The sequence below is a fragment of the Venturia canescens genome, chromosome 4, assembly GCF_019457755.1.
Source record: "Venturia canescens isolate UGA chromosome 4, ASM1945775v1, whole genome shotgun sequence".
In the NCBI taxonomy this organism is placed as follows: domain Eukaryota; kingdom Metazoa; phylum Arthropoda; class Insecta; order Hymenoptera; family Ichneumonidae; genus Venturia; species Venturia canescens.
The window spans coordinates 11,797,079-11,820,711 of record NC_057424.1 but is presented as its reverse complement, the minus strand read 5'-3'; the positions used below and the strand labels follow the sequence as shown (position 1 = coordinate 11,820,711).

The following is a 23,633-nucleotide window of genomic DNA, read 5'->3' as shown; positions in this document are numbered from 1 at the left end:
CAGCACCTACTTTTGTATTTATATTTCTACACGAAATTTGAGCCATTAACGGTCAACCGGAAAAGCTTCGAAGTGGAAACTGAAAGTGCCTCTGATGGAAATTTCGTCGGACTTTGTATTGTTCGAGAATAAACCCGAATAAAATGCAGTGACGAAAAATTTAGGGAACAAAATTGGTACCACATAATCCTCATTGATTTTTCTCAAAATCAATCATCCGACGAGGGTCAGTAGTTACTTTTTCCCGTTGCGGGCAAAATCCTGAATCGTTTTTCTACGCAAAACCTCGGTCGAAACTGCGAAAATGCTCGTGGACGCGTGAATCAGCTCGATGATATTAACAATAAATGAACGCGTGACAATCGAGGCCAGGCGTATTGGCTCCGGTCCAGGATCTCACGAACGACCGTAGATATCCCCGCGAACTTGTACAGCACACGTAACTTTACGTTACGCGACCAAGAAAACGTGCAGATCCGAGTGAACTCCGTCGCTCTTCCCCACACATCTTTTAATAGTTTTTCGTGAGCTTATTAGCGACGCGCACGACGTATAAAAATATCCATACTTTGAGGATTAACGTGATTCGAAACGACACCATGATTTAGTTCGCATCAAATACGACGCCGTCACAATCGACGCGGAGCAGAGGGAAAAAAATGATGAAAAAATTGTGTGTCCGTTTATAGAAATACTTTTTTCGTCGGACTTCAAAGCATTTTGGTGATGCCGAAAAGCTGAGCCAAGTGCGAGTAGATTTACAGAATTCTCACAATTTCATAACACTTCGAGAATCGTATTCAAACAGTCGGCTACAACGAAGCGAAAACAACTTTTTCGACAGAATTTCTCAAAATATTGGTTCAAGATACGATTTTCAAAGAGCTTCATAAAAAATGATGCTGCGAAAATATTTTTGGGCAATGAATCGTCCATTTTGACAGAACATCGGAAATTCGTTGTTCAAGGTTTCGAAACATCGTGCACATTCGACAATGATTTTATAAAACGTTGAACAGAGTGAATTGAAGCAATAACTGAGGAAAGAAACGCTTCCTTTTCTCGTAAGCGCGGAGAGATCGTTTTGTGTTGTATTTTTTTTTTCGTTTCCTTTTGAGTGTTGAACACACATTTCTCAGGCACAGGAATAATTAAGAGAAAGGAACGAAGGCAAGGCGATGCGGAGGGAAGCAGAATGGTGTTAAAGCAAGATCAGAGTGCAATAACATCGAGGAAGGGGTCGATTAAGATGGTTACGAAATCAGCACTTTTTTGTTCTCCCAAGCGAACGCGTCTGGCACCGAAGAGGGTGGAAGAGGTTTTTTTTCCATATTGAGAGGCGACGAACCGAGTGCTTTTTCATCCCGAGTTCCGCTGGGGAACATCGTGCAAAACGGCCAATTAAAAAGCGGATTTGGGCTAATTGTTTCACTCGCACCTCTCCCTCCTCTCTCTTCCCATTCTCGACGGCAAATCGTCCATTCGAACGATTGTATACTTCCATGTGGACACACAACTCTGTCTACGAGAATTGAAAATTCGAGTGTAGCAGTGCACGCCGCTCGAGCGAACGGTGAGCGGTTATTCGACACACGCTTTTATCCATCATTCGCCACCCTCTATTAGGATATTGCGTGAAATACCCCACGGGCATCGCGAGCTCTCAGATCGTTTCGATGTACCAGAAAAATCAGCTCGGAAATAACGGACGGTTCGGTGGAATGGGATTTTATGGGTGTTATGAAAATCCATGGGCGCGTCTGTCTGCGATCTGCAGTGTCATTTCGCGAACGTAAATTATAAATTAGAAAATTAGTAGAAATTTACGTCATGTGCAAAAATGAACTTTTAAAGCTTTTTCGAGTTCAATCGTCGTTTGGTTTCTCCGGCGTTTTCATCGACCACTTGCATCCTTGAACCTCCAATCGTCGGCTGTAGAAACGTGGAAGGGAAGATTGGCGAATCGTTTACAGATGCGAGTATGTCCTTGGTGAGGGGCAAGTCAACCGTTCAAATCGTCTGAAAGCGTCAAGGGAATCCCGAGCTCAAAGCGATTCTAACGTAATATTGAATTTCAATTTTTTTTCGTCGCCCCACGCTCCGCGGGTGCATGCGAGAACATGAAACACGAGACTCTGGGGCAAAATGGGACATTACAATTGAAAGAATCCATCAGGCGTTCGATACCGATGGAAACCAAAGTCACGAAAGACTACCGACAGTTGAATCATCGATCTGGGACACGGTACCTGCCAGGGAAAAAGAGGTCGAGCTACGAGATTGGAAAACGCTGAACTCCTTCGCGGCTGGATCGAGCTTTTGCCAAAAGCGCATGCCAGCCTATCAATCTTCCTACCAAATGCGCGGAAACGCTTGTGCCTCGGAGGGAAAAAAACGTTTCAGTCAAACGAACGAAAACCAAGCATTGAAATTGCTGAGGATATTACGGAAACATTCCGAAATGGATGCTCTGGCAACCCTCGAACAATGTATCGAAATAAAAATGGTGAAAAAAGGAAGTTTGAAAAACACTCGCGACTGTAAAGAAAGACAGAATTCATCGAGTATTTTCAATTCACATACACAAAGTATTCACCCGAGACTAAAGACGATCGCTGATTCCGACACGCGATCAAAACTGTTGTGCAATCAATATTAAATCGAATAATGATTTTGTCCTCGTCGCCATTTTTCGCGGCTGCGAAATACCGCGACTCGCGGTTTCGAAATCACATTTTTTTCTGTCCCAGATATCTCGAAGCTTAACTTTCAAATGAATCGAGAAGAAAACGTTCGAACGTGCACATATTTGGGCGAACTTTTACATACGATGAAATATAACGTGCTCCCGGCTTCCAATTAAAGGCCGCGTTGATCGTTTTAGCGAAATCCCAGCAGAGAAAGAAAAGAAGGAGAAGCGCGGAGTCGAAGAGCGCGGCAGCTCGGTCCACCTGCACGGAAAGAAGATGAGCAGAAGACCGGTTCGTGAGCTGAAATTATTGTTCGTACACTCGGCCACAAAAGTTACGTTAATTATACAGAAGTTCAGTCCTCCAAATAGTATTTTTACGTGAACATTTATCGCTCGTTACTGGTAAAGCTTTCAAAAAAATCTTGTAGAAATGACGCAAAACTTGGGACTTTGCTCGGAACGAGAAGTTCACTTTTTCCGTGTAGAAATGAGCCGGATTTCTTGAATTGCAGATTTTCATCGACGACGTTTGAAAAAAAAGTTTTTTTTCTCGAAAAAGTCTCGACTTCTTGTGGGCCGAGCAGTAAAACGAAAAACTTTTGCAACTTCAGCTTTGCCCCTGCTGATGACCCACGCGTACGCTCACAGGTGCACAGACACGCACCCATAGCCAAAATTCGCGCGCAAAAAAGGCACAAGCGTGCAATTACCGAACCGCGGAACGGGCCGTGCTTCGCTCGCAGGTGCACCGCGTACCTAAAACGCGAAAAAGCAGGCGAATGGATTTTGTGCGTCGTCGAATGATTGACAGTCGTTCGTTTCATAAACAGCAGAGAAATGGTCACTCGGAGGGGAAAAATTTGTACTTTTAATTGTACCAAGATCAAGGGCAAAGCTTCTTGGGTCGCGAACTGAAACGTGTCGTGTCCAACGACGATGAGCTTCCTGCAAAAGCTCCCAAAGCTTCCAAACCGTCCATAGACGACTGTAGCTCAAATTCCAATCTCAACGCGTGATTTATCCTACTCGTACGTTTTCCTTCCCGATCAACGGGGAATGATAATCTTCGGAGGAAAATCGTGAATGAGCACGGGAAGCAATCGTGTCAAGGATGCACGTGGCCTGCTGGCAGCCCGTCTCGCGGTCTCGATTGCACTCGGCACGAGTTTATTTCCTCGCATTTCGAGCTCGCCTTCCCTCACATTTACGGTATATTAGGCATCATAACTGCACTGTCTGGATTCGAATTCACCGAAATAGAAATTGGAAGAACTTGCCAAGTGTGCAGCGCACTGTCCACGGAGCCGCTGTCGAGGAAGCGAGAACGACGACTAAAAGGTTCAAATGAGCGCAGGGATTCCGCAGCTTCAGACGTTAATCATTAATTTACGAATTTTTGGAATTCGGCATTTGTTTACAATGAAAAGTGATTGGTATTAAAAACCTTCTCGAAACCTTTTGCTCTCCGCATTCGTATCTCGATTCTTCTATTATTCGACTACTTCGGCAACCTTAATCCCTACGATACACGCAGAAAAAAACGAGGCCGAAAATTCTAGAGGAAAGTGCTACGAAAATAGTATCTCGGGGAGAGTATATACGCACTGGATTGCAGCGTTAATTCCAAGAGCAGAAATCAAAATATCCACCATAGTAAGAAGACCAATACCCATACCTTTCATTCGAAAGACTCAAGACTGTTTTTCTCGTACACGCGGAGAGAAAATTTCACTAAAAACTACTATGGTGCCATGGAAGTAGGGTTATATATCGGTAATAGTAATTTTTTGTGAAGCGACTCGATGAAAATTGATGAATGATGTCAAAATAAATACATCGGTACACGCGTATATTATCGTACAATCGCGAATGAAATTCTGTTATTTACCATAGTAAATTTCTAAACACTTTGGCGTATGATCGACGCTTGTGTTCGAGCTTCTCAAATTTTACTATGTTCAACTGTAAATTTCAATTGTGAAAACAGTACTGAGTATAGCAAAACGGCATGATAATTCTACTTGACAGTTCATCATCGAGTCAACATAAATTTTACAACGTTTCCTTGGTGAACTATGTTAGGAAAAAATAGCACAGTTTAAACCGTTGTCACAGCAAAATACACGCAATTTAAAAATTATCATTCAGAATTGACTTGGAAATAACAATATTTTTCGGTGTATATTCGTGAGTTTATCATACAATTTACTATGCTGACAGTGAAAATTTGTGATTTACAATACATTTCCACTTATCGGTAAGTGTTATAGTCTGACACGATGAATGAAACTCGAAAACAAAACGAAATATAGTTTTCACGCGCATCACTTTTTGCTATCCACATAAAGCTGTTCAGAATTCAAGGGACGAAAAATAGCAAAATTCAAAAAATATAATGCTGTTTGTAATCGGTGGCCAAATACTTGGAAAATTCTTGAAAAATCATGTATTTCTCAGTATACAAAACGAATCCGTTTTCGGATGAAAAGAAATGAACTTTCGCACGAGTATTTCGAGCACGCAAGCATCGGCTTCGTTTCGCGTTATTTTCGGAACGATGCCACGGTACTCGGTACAGCGTAATACCGACTTGTCCCAATTTCTTCGAGTCAACGAGATCATTAATAATTGACGAATCAAATTATAACTTGAAATTCGATATTTGGATTAATGAAATTACACGAGAAGTAGCTTGTAAACAAATCCGCGGGTTGATCCAGAACTTGCTTCCGAGCGACATGAGAATTCATTCGATTATTGAATAAAACTTAGAGGACTCGGTTAAGTTGAAAGAGTTCGAATCGCGTGTCAAACTCCCATTTTCACTAACGAGAAAATCGCACATCAGGAATGACCAGCCTTTCGTGACAGGCTAACTAGAGCATAATTAAAACGACGAGTTGCCTGTACTTCGCACGTACGTTAATAACAATTCTCACGAGATAATGCGAAAACAGGGTAGAGCTTAGCTAAGTAGATGAGCAGAATTAGCGAACAAATCGCCAGTTTGTTAAAACCAGGAGAAGGTGAAAGATCGCAGTGGTGGTGCCCAATAACTTCGAATCCCCTCAAACCAGCCCGAAAAAACAGATCGAGGAGCAACGGTAAAAAGCAAGCAGAAAGAGACCAAAATCAAGGCGATGATGGCGGAGGATTCCGATTTCGAAAGTGCGCTCAAGGCGACCACGGACTTGATATTTCTATTTGTTGGTTTCATCCTCAACCTCGGGATCTTCATCGTCGTACTGTCAAAACAACGACTGCGAAATCCCATCGGTTGTTACACGATGAGTATGACGATCGCGAGCCTCTTGATGCTTCCGATTGTTATCGAAGACATCCTTAAACGCTGGTTTCGCATCGAATACGACCCTAAATTCTATTATTCCTTCATAATACTGGAAATCATTTTACACTCTGCCTCTTTGACCGTCGCCGCGTTCACCCTCGACAGATACATTTATTTCTGTCGCATTGACTCCAAATGGCACGCGACCGTTGCCAAAACAATGACGGCCGCTAAAACAGTTGGATCTATTTGGTGTCACGCGACTATTTTATCGATAGTGGATGTAAAACTTTACGAGTATTTGAGTGATCGCACGAGCAACGATGTATTTTTCTGGCTTACCGGAATCTACGTTATTTTACCAACGATCGTCATTTTTTTCTTCGATTTCATGATCGGCCACGAACTCTTCAAATGCCGGAAGGTCATCACGAGCAAATGGAGTCACCAAGATTTGGAAAGCCTTCGACTGTTGCGTAAGTTTCAGTTGCTTTCATTGTTTTTGCTGTTCGAGGTGCATTTCGTAGGAAGGGATGATGAGAAATTCTCAGTGTTTCCATTGGTTCATGGTAAACACCAAGAATTTTCAATGGTCATCGAATCTCAGTTTAGTAATGGCATATTTTCGTTCAATTCCAAACATTTTTTCAGTATGTCAACGAGTGTTCAACTTCCGTTATATTCTTATAGTTATAATATGCGAATTAGCGATAAATTCAAAAGAATTAACTCCATTTAGAAACGTCCTGTAGCCAAAAATTGAAAAAATATTGTTTCATCCAAGACGATGACAGTTTAGAAAAAGTTTGCTGATTTCATGTTAAATTGAGTGAAAATTCAGTGATATTTCATTTTTTCGAAGTTTGAAAATTGAACGCGATGTTAATTTTTTAATGGTGAGACATGAAAAATTCAATTGTACTTTTACGCACAACGAAATGTGGCATTACGGGGGAAATAGTTTTAGATCAAACTGCAGATTCATTCTCCCCGAAAACATTGCAGTTAAATGAAGAAAACTCTTTCAATAAAAATTATGTTTTTATTTGTTTAGTGGTCCTGACGGTTGGACTTTACACGACAATTATCCCTTTCTGGATCGTTCAGATCATCGTCTCCATGGATCCGCGCAGCTGTTGTTCTCATCTGACCATGGGCACGATCTACTATCTTCTGAAATTGTCCTCGATCACAGTCCCGATAACTTGCATCGCCACGTGCCAAAATCTGAGAAATTCGTTGCTGGTAAGAAAAAATATTTACCCGAAGATCAGAGAAAACAAAAATTTTATATTCACAGATAAAATGTGAAAATTGTCGCTGCTGATAATTTTTCTTTCAATCAAAGCTGGAAAAACGTTGATTTTGTGATCCGTCAATGTTTTCGTACCCATGAACTTCTCTCTGATTTCTTATAAAAAGCTTCGTCTATGCGGTTTCAGGAAATGGTGCTCTGCTGCCGCGAACGCTGAGGTCGCAAGGCTCTCAGAATCGAAGAGAGTACGAAAGAAGATCCGTGTGCCGTAGAGCAGCAGGAGACCGATTTGTATTTTGAGAGAAAAAAATTGAGAAAATTCATTGAACTGTTCGCGCACTTGCAAACTCCAAATACACGACGCAACGAGATTATTACGAGCATATTCATTCAAATAAAATTTAACGAGACGATGTATTCCATGTATTCCGCGGGCGCTTTGGCCCATCACGTTCAAGCTGTCTAATCTGAGTCCAGAGGCGAATAAATTAAGGTATCGGATCGACATTATTTGTTTTGAAAATGGAATTATTGAAATTCCTGAAAATATCGAAACCTACGGAAAATTACGATTCAATTTTCGTCGACTCTTCCGGTAGTGGCCGAATTGAAATGTCAGACGATTGTGAAGATTCCAGAGGAAAAGCAGGAGGCAGAATTGCCCGAAGTTGAGTAAATTCACATCGCGTGTCAACGCCGCGTTTTCATTAACGTAAAACTCGCGCATCGGCAATGACCAGCCCTCCGTGAGAGTTAACCTGCGGCGTATTAAAAGCAACGAGGTGTCTGTACCGTACACATACTCTGACAGTAATTCCCGTGAGGTAATTATAAAAATAAGCAGAGAAAAGCCGCGCAGTGAACAGAGGTCAGGTAAATGGTGAGTAGACGCAAAACTCGACAGTCCATTCATATCGAGAGAAGGTGAAAGATCGGGGGATTCCACACCAGTTTTTTCTCCCTCGGATTCCACCTGGAGAGCGTTCAGCCCCAACGAAAAACAATCAGAAGAATAAAAACCATAAAAATCAACGCCATGACGATGCCGCGTGAAGACCTTGAGAAGGTGATCGGTGGTGTCTCGCTGAGGGAAGGCTTGTCGAGCGACTTTGATCGCAAAGTCGATCGAGAGTTTGAGGAACCAACGGAAAGACCGTCGATCACCGACGTAGCGGTTCTCCCCATCGGAATCATCCTCGACCTGGCCATCGTCATCGCCATACTGTCAAACCGACGATTGCACAATACCGTTTGTTGTTACGTGATGAGTATAACGATATCGAGTTCGTTTATGCTCCTGATTGTTGCCGACGACGTACTCAAAAGTTGGTTCAGCTTCGAATACGATCCTAGCTTTTATTATTATTTCATAATAGTGAGAATGAGCCTGCACTCGTCGTCGTTGACTCTGGTGACGTTGACCCTCGACAGATTCATCGCAATCTGTCGCACCGACTCGGAGTGGCACGTGATCGTTAGCGAAACAATGACAGCCGTAAAAGCAGTTTTAATCATTTGGTGTTACGCTTCGGTCTTATCGATACTCGAAATGAATCTGTACGAGTATTTTATTCACGTTGATAGTAACATCGAAGTTGTGTTTTACTGGTCGACCGGGATGTACGTCATTTTTCCAACGATCATTATTTTCGGGCTCGATTTTATGCTCGGCCTCGAAATCTTCGGATATCGAGAACTCATCAAAACTAAATGGAGCCACCAAGATTTGGAAAGTCTTTTGCTGTTGAGTACGTTTCATTATTATCGTCACTGGCTTTGTCGTTATTTAGAACCAATTGTCAGGTTACTAGAATTTATTTCAAAATTGTATAAAAACAAAATGGATTTTCTCAACATCGACGTCTGCCGAAGCTCCAGCCTCTCATCTTTCTTTGCTTATTCAAATATTTTAACAAACTGAAGTTGCCTAGCATCCGCGGATGCCCAGTCAAGATTTAAGGTAGATCATGCCCGAAGGATCGCATTTTATGGGTGTCCAAACTCGATCGATTTTTACTCCCTAATTAAAGATATAATCACTTTGAACTAATGTCAAAGTTATCGATTCGAAATGGTGAGGGCATTTTTTCAATTTATATTTTGGCGAATGAAATTACAAGCCATCACTCACTGAACCCGAAATTTTATTCGTCCCTGGCGAAAATACTTTAGTTTTCATGTAAAAAATCGCGTTAGAGAACGCGAAGGGAAAACACAACGGGAAATGGATCGAGAAAAAAGTGCCAATAAAAAGATAGAAGGCTATGACAGGAATGGGCAAAGCCAAGAAGAAACAAAATGCCAAAATAAGCAAATGTGAGGTTACGAGTGCTCATTACCAATTTCGTTTAATCTTCAACGCAATATATATTTATTACTAGTAAGATAATCATCTCAAACTTTTCCCAGACCATTATGTATACTTCGTTGTTGTTGTGTAAGTTTTTCATAAACTTCGTAAGAAGCGTTCTTTCGTAATATGAAAAGATAAACAATTTTTGACGCATAGTCCCTAAACCCCTGTGTATTTTTCTTCATATTTAAACAGGTTTATCTCCCTTGAAATTAGAAATGCGTGTCAGTCGACTACTCATTTAAACTCTGTCTAAATTTCAAGACTTTCTTAAGAAAATCGTTTCGTACCTTAAGAGCAAAGCGATCGAGTGATTTGCCTATCAAGTCGTTGAAAGACTGCCTCTCTTTTTTTGCAGTCGGTCTCACGGTCGGATTTTACGTCACGATGATTCCCAAGTGGGTGGCTCAGATGGTGTTCACCAAGAACCGCGAGATCTGTTGCTCCCAAACATCCGTCGACGTGGTTTACCATCTCCTCAAATTCTCTGCGCTTACCGTTCCGATAACTTGCATCATTGCGTTAAAAGATCTCAGAGGTTCGTTGCTGATAAGAAAAAAAGCACCAACGGTTTCCCCGGAGGCTCGAAACGAGAGAAAAACTCGTTTATTTTTTATCAATAAAACGGAAACCGCATCGACGTCGTAAGAAATTTGTTTAAATGTGCGCAAAATAAAGGAAGAAAAAAGAAACACTCGAACTACGATCTTTAAGGATTTTTTTAATCGTTCAATGTTTTCATACCCACAGAGATCAAACGCTCCGCTTTCCCCCAACGAAATTCACACTTTTCGGTACAAACAATTGTCCTAAAAAGTTCCTCCACCCACGGTTTTAGGGCGCGCAGTGCTTCGTCACCGAGTGAAGAAAATAAGAAAAAAGTTTGACGCATCAGCGGCGCCCATGTCTTTCCGTACACGGGGCTCTTCACCGTTGTAAACTCACCGACAGATTTATTTGTTTGGAAAACCGAAGGAAATGTTGACCCATGCGCTTAAACTAAAAACCTGTGGAGGCTACTCTGGTCGCAAAAACGTGAAGTCATTCAACTATCCGCACACGTTTAGATCTTGAACGTACCAGACCGAGTACACACACGGACCGATATAAAATGTTAAACGACGATAATTTGTATCTGCAGGAGAGAATTCTCGCACGAAACCCTCGTGCACGTATCCGCGTGTATACAAGAGAATAGGCAAAAACATACTTCATCGTGTCCCGAGCGATCGAGCGAGCAAACAAAAATCTTATAAAACGAAGCTCTACCGATGCATGAAAAATTTCTTGAGCTTTTTGTTCAACGAAACTTCGTCGAACGATTTCCAGCCTTGGGATTCATCGAACGTTCTTTCAGTTTTCTTATTTACCGATTATATACCCGTCGTTCAGTTTCACTTTATTTTTGTACGAATTTATATTTATTTCTAAACCGTCGACTATATAGCGACTGGAGTTGCTATAGCGATGCTCGATGTAATGAATCTACGAAATTGCTAATAAATAAATGGAGCGGTAACACGGAAGACTGTGCACGTTCTCGAAAAACTCTCTCTAGTCACGCGAAAAAGTGTGCTCGTCGAGCTCCCGTCTTACCGACCTCTATCGTTTTTTTTATATATACTTGAGAAATATTTTCTCAAGTGGAGCCTGACGGATTAGGGCACGTCGCGAATTTAATGATTTTCACTAAATCTGACTCAAAAGTGGAAATACTTCGTTTTTCTACTACTTTTTTTTACAATATCCGATGCCGAGTTACCGACAAAGTTTTGCTTCGAAACCAGCCTACTTTGTAGAGGGAAGGAGAAATTTTTAGTTTGGTTTGCACCAGTGTTCGTTTGGCCCCGAAGCTCGTGGTGGTTACGAAGCGATTCGTTTTGCCCCAGGATCCCACTTTCCTCCGGTCATTTCGTACGGTTTCTTGTTTCATCGGCGAATAGATGCCAATTTATTTTGCTTCGATGATTAGCAGTTATGCAGGTGGCCAAGTTTTTTTTGTTTCAAACGAAAATCCGAGTTGGTAATATACCGTGATGGTGTTGAGAAGCTCGTCGGGAGTGTAACGTTTTTGGGTTTTTAGGAGATTTCTATGCGGAGAAGATGCGCACCTGCGGTCAAACGTATCGAGTGCTGGTCGCGGGCTGCTCGGGCACGCCAAGTTTGTGGTCCCGGAGCGAGAAAACGCGAAACAAAATAAGTGAAAAAAGGGAACCGAAAGCTTCGGAGGAGGAGGAATAAACGAGGAGACGCTGAGGGCAGACGCGCGAGCAAAGAGAAAATAAAAATTTCCAAACCCGTTGAACCGGGTGCGAGCAGAGCTCATGAGGTTTTACGTCTCGAATCTCCGGAGAAATAACCGACGAGATGAGCCGCGGAGCATCGGGCGAAACACGCCGAGAGACGTTAGAAAAAAAACGGCACGAGTCTCCTTTCTCAGTCTATCGTCGCGGTTGCGATACATCCCAAACTTCTCTGACTTGTTTCACCAACGTAAACATACGACTTTGCAATGAGCATGTGAAAATAAGAAGATTCCGAAGCCATGCACAAACGTCCGAGGCATTGAATAATATTGACGTTTTCGTACACGGAGACACGAGGTGATAACTTGACAAAAAAAATTCTCAGCTCTTCATCCTGTCGAAGGTTTGAGTAACAATCACTCTGAGTAAAGACAAAACAAATGATTTTTCGGAAGAGAGAAAGATACTCGCTTTTATTTCGTCGATCTTCGGACAACGAGCAAAGAATAAATATTGCCAATTGTTGTTCACACTCTTTTGACATTTATTTGCTGACCATTATATTTTTGCAGAGTTTAACATTTCGAGGATTCGTATAAAAACACGTCCGGATTTTACACAGCTTACGGAATAATAATTTCCAATGGAATATCATTACCATTGGACGTTCGAAAGAACAATATGGCAATTAGCAGAATGAAAAATAAGTGAAGTGCACTTCGGAGTGAGGCCATACCCGGAAGGTCCTCCAAAGCTCTGCAACCGTATTTACTCCATTTCGAGGATTAACGAGCCGGAGGAATGAAAATTCAAGCGCCTCGCGTATTTACCTCATTCCCAAGAGCGCCTTGAAAACTGACTCGATAATTGGAGCATTCCAGTGAGAGAAAGAAAACCAGCGCAATGACAATATTCGTTCATTATTCAAAGAGATCCAGTGGATTCGTGTGGGAGAATTTACTGCAAACGAACAATCTTTTCACTGTTCGCATATGTATTTGTAGCGAATATAAAAACGAAATCAGAGCTTCCGTTTCAAATGGAGAATTTTGCAAAACTGAGAGGATCGATGAGCATACGAATTTGGCCATTAAAACAAATGGATTCCAACGGGCTCTCGATAAATCCGAAATAATGTCAATTTGATCGGGAATGTGATGGAATTTATGATTTCGGAGTCGATATTGCCTCGCCGAACCGGCTGCATCACGCGCGGGGGAGCCTCTCGAAGAAAATTCTTCAGCTGCATCGAATATTGGGACACGGTAAACGAGGACCGAGTAAAACGACGAAAGAAGTGCGGCGCTCGTGATCGAAAAGTTTGTAAGCTCCAAATAAATCCATCAAGCGCAGTATTTAAAGCATATGGGAGTGAGAAATAAGGGGAGAATGTATGTGGGAAGCGGAATACTATATTTTCTCGTTGATGCAGAGCCGATATTTGGAGGATGGCAATTTGCCAAGGCTGCTGCATCCCTGTCTCCGTCGCGTTCGTTCATTCTCCTTTTCCCTCTTTTTCACGATCTCTCTCTCTCTCTCTCTCTTCGCCTCTTATTCCCTTTCGCGTTTATGGTTCGAGTTACTGCATTGCGAGCCTCGAAAAATGTATTGGCACTAAAATTCTTCCCGTGCTGTCTTCCCCTGCCGATAAATACGAGCGATGAATCGTGATTTATACGCCTCAGACCATTTTTTCCATGCTTTTTAACCACGCTTTTTCCTTCAGTACGCGCGATACGTATAATCATTGCAACGTTTTGCCGGAGTCTGAAAATCTTAAATTATACTTCATTACGTAAATTATATCCGAGTATCATCTCCCAGGAATAATTGCTCAATTTCGATGCCTTCAGCATCCTGATCCTTCCGAACTAATATCACATTTTCATCCGGACACTTTCTTGGCAACACAAAAGCGTTGACGTCTCAGGATATTTCACGAAGCTCACTGAATGTCAGCATTTTGGAGAAGATTGGAGAGGATTGCGGTTCGAAGCTAACATTCGTGTTTTTGGAGTTGGAACGATCATTGGAGCGTCCGCGATTGATCGGACTCGAGAGGAAAAATGAATTTAAACACGAAACAGTTGCTCGGGAGGCAGCACTTTTTTGACAATTTTTTTTCATCAACTTTTTCAGTTTTTCTTTCGTCTAGTAATTTCGATATAAAGATTTTCCGGTATTGCGTGACTCTAATTTTTCGTATTTGTAGCGTCGGAGTCTCAACTCGCAATTATACGAGTTGAATTTTTCATAAAGATGAGAAAAGTCTTCCCCAAAAAACGAGTAATAAATAATTTTTTATGAGAAAAAAATTGAGAAGAGAGCTTGGGAGTGAGCTTTGAGCAAGTTCAGTTTCGTTAAATATAATGAATAAATATGAAATAATATGAGATAGGATCGAATAAATTATGAAATTCCGGTATCGCAAGAGAGACACTCCTACGCTTAGGCTAAATGAATTCGTATCGCGTGTTAAACTCGCATTTTCACTAACGAGAAGCTCTCTCGCGCATCAGGAATGACCAGCCCTTCGTGAGAGTCAACCTGCGTCTTGTAATGAAAGCGACGAGGTGTCTATTCCGCACACGTAGTCTAGCAACGATTCCCACGAGGTAATGAGAAAAACGGGGCAAACCTGGCGAGTTACTCGATCGCCAGGCTCAGTGAGTTAACACACAGAACTCGACAGTTCCTTCGTATCGAGAGGAGGTGAAACCTCGTGCATTTTCATCACCATTAATTTGTCTCTCGAAGCCTCTTCCCAGTGGATTGGAACATAACGAACGATACGAAAGTGTCAAAATTCGATGGCGAACGCAGTTTTAAAAAACGCGACAACAAACGCGACTTCCTCGAGCGAACTCGTTGAAAACCGGCAGGGTCACGGTCCGCCCAAGCTGTCGATTCTCTCGATCACCGATTTGACGGTTCTTCCTCTCGGCTCCATCCTAAACTCCGCTATTCTCATCGCCATACTGTCGAAACGGCGATTGCACAATCCCGTCGGTTGTTACGTGCTGAGTATGACGATTCTGTCCTTCGCGATTCTCCTCATCGTCGTCGGAAACGTGCTCAGAAAGTGGTTCCACATTGAATCCGAGTTTCACAATTATCGTAATGGTCTCATCATGAGGGTCTGCTTGCACTCGTATTCGTTGACACTCGTCACGTTGGCCCTCGACAGATTCATCGCCTTCTGTCGCATGGACTCGGTGTGGCACGCGACCGCTGCCAGAGCCGTGACAGCCGTTAAGGCGGTTCTGCTCATTTGGTTTTTCGCTTCGGTGGTATCGGTACTGGAATTCCATCTTGACAACTGTATCATGATGAAAAACTTCAGATCCGTGTTCTATTGGTCTACCGGAATATGCTTGGTGTTCCCAACGATCATTATTGTCGGCCTCGAACTCATGATCGCCTTCGAACTCTTCGAAAATCGACAGGTTATTTACACCAAATGGAGCTCCGAGGATTTGGAGAGCGTTCGACTGTTGAGTAAGTTTCATCATGAGTTTGACTCTTTATTCCTGACGAATATTGTGGGGCAAATGCAATTCGTTTTGTTCCATCGAAAATCTCAATCATAACGATTTTCGTATATTCGATTCGCTCAATAATCTTTAGCCGGATTTCAGTAGAAAACCAGTTAACCGATTCCGTCGAATCTTTCACGGAAAAAGCTCCAGCAGATTTCGATCTGTTTGCGAATCATTCACTCGAAATTACGAAAACTGAATGTGGAGACTGTGAAGATTGTTTTTTTTTGTTTCAGTCACTCTCACCATCGGATATTACGTCACGATGGTCCCAGTGTGGATCACTTTGATGATACTTTACAATTACCCTCAGTTCTGCTGCCTCAAAGAGACCGTAGCAACAATTTTCAGTATCTTCAAATTTTCGGCAGTAACCATCCCGCTTTCTTGCATCGCGACGTTGAAGAATCTCAGACGTTCGTTGTTGGTGGGACAGAATACGATGGTTTCGCCGCTGATCTAGAACGGGGTCGGAGCCAGACCATCGTTCTATCAATGAAGCTTCAAAAATTTCCAAATTTTTTCACGATTTTCATTTTTTCAAAGTTTCTAATTATTTGCAATCTTTCTCATTTCTATTCGATTGACGAGCGCAATTTTTTGTCACAGTCTTCTTCGAGGGCCGCGAATTCTGCGACGGAAAATATGCTCCAAATCTTAAAAAAAGACTATAAAAAGTGTCAGGCCTAAAAAGTACTCTTAAAATATACAAAAAAAGAAAAAAGAAAAAAAAAACATATTTTTAGCGCCCTCATTCAAAAAATCGATTTTTTGAAAATTCTTATTAGCGTAGACCCTTCAACACATGCTTGCAGCGAATATCGCTCAGCCGCGTCGATGACGTTGCGGAGCCGCGAGCGAACGAAGCGTCAAGTTTTTCGAATCAACGTCATCCGCACGTTTGTCGATAAATCGAGGTGGTGGTCCGTATAACGTTGAAAAGCGAACGACAGATTTATTTGTTTGGAAAGAGGAGAAAATATGAATTTACGCGCGTTCAAACGAAGAAGCTGTGCGGGGCCTCCGGTTGCAAGAACAGGAAGTCGTTGAACTGTCCACACACCTTCAGTCTTTAAACGTGTACTACGAGGAGTACATGTGCCAACACACACGCGCTCATCCATGTGAAATGTTATAAGACGATAACTTGACTCCATGCTGTACACAAGCGTCATATACACATGCCCATATCTGCTGGCCTAAGCTACAAAAGAGAATTATCACGTACGAATTTCTTGTGCGTGTGGCTCTGTATATACACATGAATCGCAATACGAACCTACGCATGAGCGTGTACTCGAGCGATCGAGCGAGTAAACGAAACATAAACGAAGCTCTACCGATGCCTAAGACATTTTTCAGGCATTTTGCATGCTGGGAGTTCGACGAAATTTAACCGCTCGAATCTCGACTGGTAAATTTATCCGTACACGAGGCGTTCGCGTCGTCAGAATGCATCGAGCATCCTCTCACCACTTATTTCAGAATCTTCAAATTTATTGAATTTCTGAGGATTTATGACGATTCTTTTCAAAAAATGAGGCTCAACGTCGCGTTAGATCTGCCCGAATCCGTGAAAAAATAGTGAAAACTTGCGAACCGGTATTTGGCAAAACGCCTTGACCAAGTCGCGTCGAGTGGAAATATTTTTAAGCGTCCGTGACGCGCGTCATAACCGAGAAGCTACTTTTACCTCCGTTCATTACTCGTGGACGATAAAAGTTTATTTTTTGAATTTTCGTGAAAAATTTCTTCGTTTGGGACGAAAACCGACAGGCTTTAATTTCATTGATCGACTGAACGATTACAAGAATGAAACGATAACAAGAATTCGTATGACAAAAAATATGCGACCATTTTTTCATCCAAAATTTGTACGCCGTAGCTGAGTTTGCGCGTCGAAAATAAAAATTCTTCAATTTTCCACGTAAAAGCCGTTCGCGCACTTTGATTTTCGAATTTCAATCGAATAATCGAAACTCCGGCTGACCTCGTTCTTCCCCGATGTTTCTAACCTCCTTATATAACCTTTTTCAATTCATTAACCATGCACCAGCACCAAGAGATCTTCTCCGCAAAGCGCGCGAACGATCGTCCGATAATGTGTGCACAAGTGCAGAGAAAGAAAAACAGCTGGGCGTACTCTAGTAGCTTTCGGGGGCCGGAGCTGCGAAAATATTTGAACAAGTGGAAACGGAGGGAAGTTTATACGTAGACATAAGAAAAACGGTGGGGATATGGATGCAATGAAATTGAAAATAACCGATGAGGTAACAAGCAACGACGATACTATAAATTAACGATATTCAACAATAAATTAAAACAGCTCGTCAGTCCCAGCATTGGGGATCGACTAATTGATGAGTTATCGTAATAATTTCATTATCAACAATCAACTGCGAGGAAAAAGGGGAAAAGCCCTTCGAAGAGTCATTAAAATGACAATTATTCGATCATAGCAATTATTCCAACGAAATGATTCAATTATGGAAGAACCGATTGGCAATTATCCTGACGATTGTTGGTACCAACAAAATGAAAATAACCATCATTCCCACGCGATCGCGATAATTGCGATGCCGAGAGTTCTCCTAATTTCAGAGTCATTTAAACGTCCAGCATTTTTCCAATGTTCCCATCGACTGTAATATTCTCATCAGCAGTCGAATGTAACGCAGTCAAAATGGGATGGGATGGGATACAATTAAAAATAATCGTTGAACAGCTCGCTCTGAATTTTCGAATTTAAATCATTCCTCGAGAAAGAAAGTTCCCACACTTTATTGCTGCGCTCATAAAAAATCATTGGTTCGAGGGCTTCTTGTGTAATTCTTTTTTAACGACATATTGTCCTTTGAGAGAAAATGGAAACTACTTTGGTCGGACCTGTTCGCAACGATTGACAACCACGTTTTCTCGCGATCATTGCACTTATCATCCGGGCCGCAAATCGCGTATTTCAGTGCGAGTGTACCGCGGTTCGTTTCGAGATGCCTCGAGATGCGAAACTTTTAACGAGTTATCAGGATTTTCATTTGATAAAAGCTTGGATAACTACGAGACGAGACAGTCGCCTAAGAATCGACTAATGAGATTCACAAATGTCACTGCTTCCATTAAAATACACGCTGGAATAGCGTAACGGAAAATATATACTGCAGGAAAAGCTCGGAATCAAGCTTTCAACTGGTTATACTACGAAAGATGACAAAATAAACGAACGGGACTCGAGTATGAAAAGAACTTCGAGAGCGACGAAGAAGAACGTTGAAAAAGTCCGCTCCAATAACCGAAGACAAGGCGCGACGGGCCAATTTGCTGGCATTTTTTCATGCCAAGTTCCTCGTCATTTTTAACAATGTCTCCTCAAAGTAAACTCATTCCTATCGACAGTTCCTGAATTCTACAGAGCCGGGGATGTGTCGATGAAAAAAGAGCGACGAGAATTAATTGGTGCAGAAATTTAGCCGCTTGAAAAACTCGAAAAGTTTTTTCCGTCCAATTTTTCATTTGGACTTGAGCATCCGGAAGGTTGCCGGAAGTCCCGATCAATCGCACGGATTCCGATCACCCATAATCAGAAAGGTAAGGTAACTCTTGTACTGCATGCTAGTCAAATGAGTGATAAATTTTCAAAACGCTTTTAGACCAAGTTTAACGTACCCATTAAATGTATTGTTAGTGGATTTCTATTACAGCATATATCTTAGTAAGATGTAAAAATATTGAAAACGCTAGTTTTGCGAAAGCATCAACTGATAAATGCAAATTTCCACGCTGACACATTTTCACTGGTATTTTTCAAAAAATTATCTCCGTTTTTTCATCGATTTTATTACAACAAGTCTCGTTTTGTTCGTCAACTGGTCCTCTACGAATCCATCATATGTAGTTGTTTCTTTAACTTGATCGTTTCACTGTTGCAGCTAATTGTTCGTTAAGTGAAAAAACTTTTTCATTCATAATTTCTGAAGGAATGAGTTCAAAGGAAAATCTACGCGGTGAATTCGTAGAGGATCAGTTGAGGAGCAACATGAGACTTGGTGCAATAAAATCGGTTAAAAAATACAGATGATTATTTGAAAAATACCTGTGAAAATGCGTCACCATGGAAATTTGCATCCATCAGTTGATAGTTTTGAAAAACTATCATTTTAAATATTTTTTCACGTTAATAAAATATGCTTGAATACATATATCTACTAGCGATAAGTTTAATCGGTACGTTGAACTTGGTCTAAAAGCGTTTTGAAAATTTAGCACTAATTTGACTAGCGCATGCAGTACAGGAGTTACCTTAAACAAATTTATGAACGCGGAATGCAATTTTTTAGAACTCGTTCAACATTCTTCAGCCAGAATAATCGAGATTTTCATCTTGTTTGAATGCTTCAGAAGCGATGATGAAAAGTGCGCCTCTCTCCAGATCCTTCAGCACGAAAAAACTGACTATAATAGAATATTAAAGAGTGTGTTAAAGAAATCGAAAAAAGCAAAGTTACACCCCATAGATATTGTGGTAAATATACTACACGGCAAAGGGGAAGGACACGAACGGAATGAAAACGTGGGTGGCCGTCTCCCGGCCAAGAAGCTGCTCTCGCAGCCTCTCCCGGTGCAGTACTAAAGAATATTCACGGTATACACGAGTTTGCATATATCTCCGCATTCATTCACGCACACGCACGTACACATTGGCCGCTCGGACTGTTTAGCCCACGGGCTTGCCGGGGTGAGTAAAGAGTCCGCGGTCTTTGGTCTACTCGAAGTCCCTTCGATGCGTATGCGCGACACCGGCGGAGTGATTCAACATTGTCCCCCATCGCGACTGGGTAAGCAAAGTGGGTCCAAAGATCTCAGACGCGGCGATAAGTACGTCTAAAATTAGAGAGGAGCGCACACACCTCAAAAGTCGTTTTCCGGACGTTCAATTATTTTTTCCAAACATTTTCTTTTGGACCTTGTCATATATAATAATTGTCTAGGGAGTTCCTTAAAATACTGCATTCCACCAAAAGTGTCGAGGAAATTTTACTTTGTTGACAGTTTCCAATAATTCCGGTTTTTCGTGACTACAAGGTACTTTGCAAAAAAAGCATTTGCGCGAACGAGTGCAAATATTGACGTTTCCGTTTCGAAAAAAGGAAAAAATTGAGGGAGATTCTGCATTCCCTTGACGACACTTGGGGGCCACGAAATTTTCATGCCGATGCGAGCGTCTCCCGAGTTCCTCTTTAATCGACGAAAAGGAATAAAAACGACGAGGGGAATAATGGGTAAGGAAAGAATAAGTAAATAGAGATACGCAGTAAAGTAGATAATTAAACGATCAAGAGCCCTGAAATTCCAATTTCGTTGAGACCCCGTCGAGAATTTCAATTTCTGCGCCATCGCACAGCCCCTATCGAGCAGAGCTTATCGCGATATCGATCTGTCGTCGGCATATGATAAAATCTCCGTGTTTAGAGCCGCGTGAAAAAATAGTTTAAAGCTCTGTTCACACTTGCTTCGCTACACGATTGCGAGCGATTTATTCGCTTTTTGTAGTGCCGTGGCCCGAAAGGGGACACTCTGCGTCGTGCTTTATTTTTCTACGCAATCCCGTTAGAAAAAAATAACGAAAAAATTCAGAGTCTACAAAACTTTTTCTATCTTCTTCCCTCGCCGTCAACATTTTGCTGCAAAGGAGGTGCGCGAAAAACGTTGTCGTGAAAGCAGCATCGCGATGCTTGGCACAATATGTAACGAACGCCTTAAACGTCGTGACATCAATAAAATTTGCTCATCGCACTGACTGATTCGAGCCCGAATTTTATTGGCTCAAATAAATGTCGTTGGATCAATAAAAGTTTTGTTGAATCGACAGATTTAATTCGTTGGTGGAACTAAAAAATTTCATTGAATCAGCACATTTTCTGTGCCCGTCCAATGATTTCGCGTTATCATCGTTCCGGGACGATTCCGTATCTGAAAATTTGATTGGTTTTCCCGCGGTGATATTTCTGATACCGTAAAAATTCGATGCTTTTGATTGACGGAGCGTCGCTGAATAGAATGAGCACGACGCAAGACAACGAGAAGGTTGTCAAAAATGCTAATTCGTAGTCGGATCCGAAGCCTGTGGCGTGGCATTGTTTGGCAGAGACACCGGGCTCATGCTGCTTACGTTACAATGGGGAAGCGTGGGTTTTGCGAGACCCACGCTCCGGGCAACCAAGTCTCAAGATCCTCTCGTCCGCACTCTCAAAAATCGTCTTAAGACGTTGAGCGAGCAATAGCGAGATAAAAAACGAGTAGAAAAAACTCACGCTTATAAAACTGGGAGCGAGAGACACTCGCGTTTTTTCCGATTTTTTTATTTGCTCTCTTGGCTGCAGGCACTCTTCGTCGACTTTACCGCTGCGCGTACACGCGAGTTAATTATCATAGCTCTGTTCGAGGGACGTAGCACCGGGAAGCACCGCTCACCTATCCAATTTAATCTATCTGGACACGTGTGATTATAAGTTTGAAATTTCTGCGTTTAAACGATCCACGAATTACAGCATGCCGTACCTAAATTATGCTCAAAAGAAACTGCAAATTCATGACTTTATTATCGTCGTGTTTGACAAAAAAAAAGCCAGCATCTTTTGACTATCGTCGAGGTCATCATCTTTAATTCAGTTTCTAGAATCTGCACCGGGGACAACAAATTTACTGGGCCAACAAAAATTTTTTTGTGGCCTCGAATTGGGGGAGGGATTGAAACAAAAGTCCTGAATTAAAACGAGCATATTCACCCTCGATTCAAATCCGAAAAAGAATCGTTTGAAAAAGCCAACAAATTGCGCTCGTGCGCGTCACGATTCGTTGCCAAAATTTTCTTAGATCAAACTATTTTTGGTGATTCGCGATTGCAATTGCATTTTTCTCCTGAAAATTACTTAGTGATTATCGTGAAAAAATATTTGTCATCGTTGCGAAATATAAAAAATCGATCAACTTCAATTCCGCGCAGATTTGATAGAATTCTCATTCCGAAAGGCAAACACCGCATGATTTGCATGCACGGAATGATTAATTTTCTCCTCCTTGGAAGAGAGTTGAGGCATATTTATCAGGAATTGGTTGACCGTGACATTGCAATTCTCGTTCCAATTAAGAGCGACAACTGATAAATGTACGGATCGTAATTCCCGTGTCGTCTATCAAAAACTAATTAATTATAATGCTTCCCATTAAAATCGCTCGTTAAGCTTGCGCGGAAATGAGAGAAAATTGATGAAACGGAAGGTCACTCGATCTTGCGACATTAATTTATCCCGTATTTATTTACATGGCACGAGTCCAAGAATAGCTTCGCGGACTGGTCCGCCCCGCGTGTCGATCGATTATCGCGTCACAAGGGACTTCTCCCGAAAATATTGAATCCAATTCCGTTTCGACCGGATATGTGATCCGAAATTTATTTTATTTTGTCAATGCTTTTGCCAAGATTTTTGGCAAAGTTCCTCGTCCCGCGGGCACGTGCTTTATGCTCTGTAAATAAACGACTCTGCGTTGCTCGCGGGGGAACGGAGAAATCTTCACGGGACGTCGAAGAGGCGGGAAGCATGGAAACTTTGAGGAGCTACGAGAGCCGAGTCTCGATCGATTCTCTCAGCTATGATTGAGCATTGTCACGCCTACTTGATTCGAAATTCGTCATTATGGCTTGCGAGTGTAGTATGGAAAGCATCGGGAGAAAATAAATATGAGAATGCCAAGATCGACAATTATATTGACTCACGTTCGTCTGACGACGCTGAAGTTTGCAACGTTGGAGTTCAACGGAATGAACGAAAAAACAAATTTATAATTCATTATTTTATTATTTTACGAATGATTGATGTTGCTTAAAAAATTACGAATTGGAAATTCGGCAGGGAACAAAATTGGAGATTTACTGGAATTATTTGAGAGTTTTTTTAGATCATTTCGTTGGACTCCAACGTTGGAAACTTCAGCGTCATTTCGTCTGTCATCTGAGTTTTTTCTTTATTTTTCCATCACTTTGCTCGGATCGTCCGGAAAAGTGACGAGAGCTCGACGTCTGAAAGACTGTCACACGCTGAAAATGCGCGTGCTGCTCGTAAATCTCGTTTAACCGTTAGCTTTCCCCCAACCGGTTCGTCAAATCACTGCGTCCGTCAAACCAGAACCGGAAGCAAAAGTTCGAGGAAAACTCGGCACCGAAATACACTCGATTTTTTCATTTTTTCATGCTAATGTGAAAAA

The 23,633-nt window shown here is 41.8% G+C and overlaps 3 protein-coding genes across 5 annotated transcripts in view; 2 read left to right on the top strand and 1 right to left on the bottom strand.

Annotated features, from left to right (window-relative positions):
• The window catches only part of LOC122408920 (thyrotropin-releasing hormone receptor-like), a 62,368-nt gene extending 54,627 nt beyond the window's left edge, over window positions 1–7,741 (top strand). The window contains exons 1-4 of one of the 3 annotated variants that reach the window (XM_043416040.1): window positions 4,122–4,345; window positions 5,699–6,457; window positions 7,036–7,226; window positions 7,424–7,741. In XM_043416040.1, coding sequence (XP_043271975.1) covers window positions 5,833–6,457; window positions 7,036–7,226; window positions 7,424–7,453 — 846 coding nt within the window. In that variant the 5' untranslated portion in view covers window positions 4,122–4,345; window positions 5,699–5,832 and the 3' untranslated portion in view covers window positions 7,454–7,741. Of the gene's footprint in view, window positions 1–4,121; window positions 4,346–5,420; window positions 6,458–7,035; window positions 7,227–7,423 lie in introns of those variants that run through there. The other 2 variants (XR_006260563.1, XM_043416039.1) reach the window with 2 other exon arrangements.
• Window positions 1–23,633, bottom strand: part of ec (echinus) — a 95,943-nt gene that overhangs the window by 69,636 nt on the left and 2,674 nt on the right. The gene's annotated exons all lie outside the window — the stretch shown is intronic.
• On the top strand, window positions 8,273–10,265 carry LOC122409641 (uncharacterized). Its single transcript, XM_043417370.1, has 2 exons — window positions 8,273–8,984; window positions 9,948–10,265. The coding sequence occupies exons 1-2, from the start codon at window positions 8,273–8,275 to the stop codon at window positions 10,235–10,237; spliced, it is 1,002 nt and encodes a 333-aa protein (XP_043273305.1). The 3' UTR covers window positions 10,238–10,265.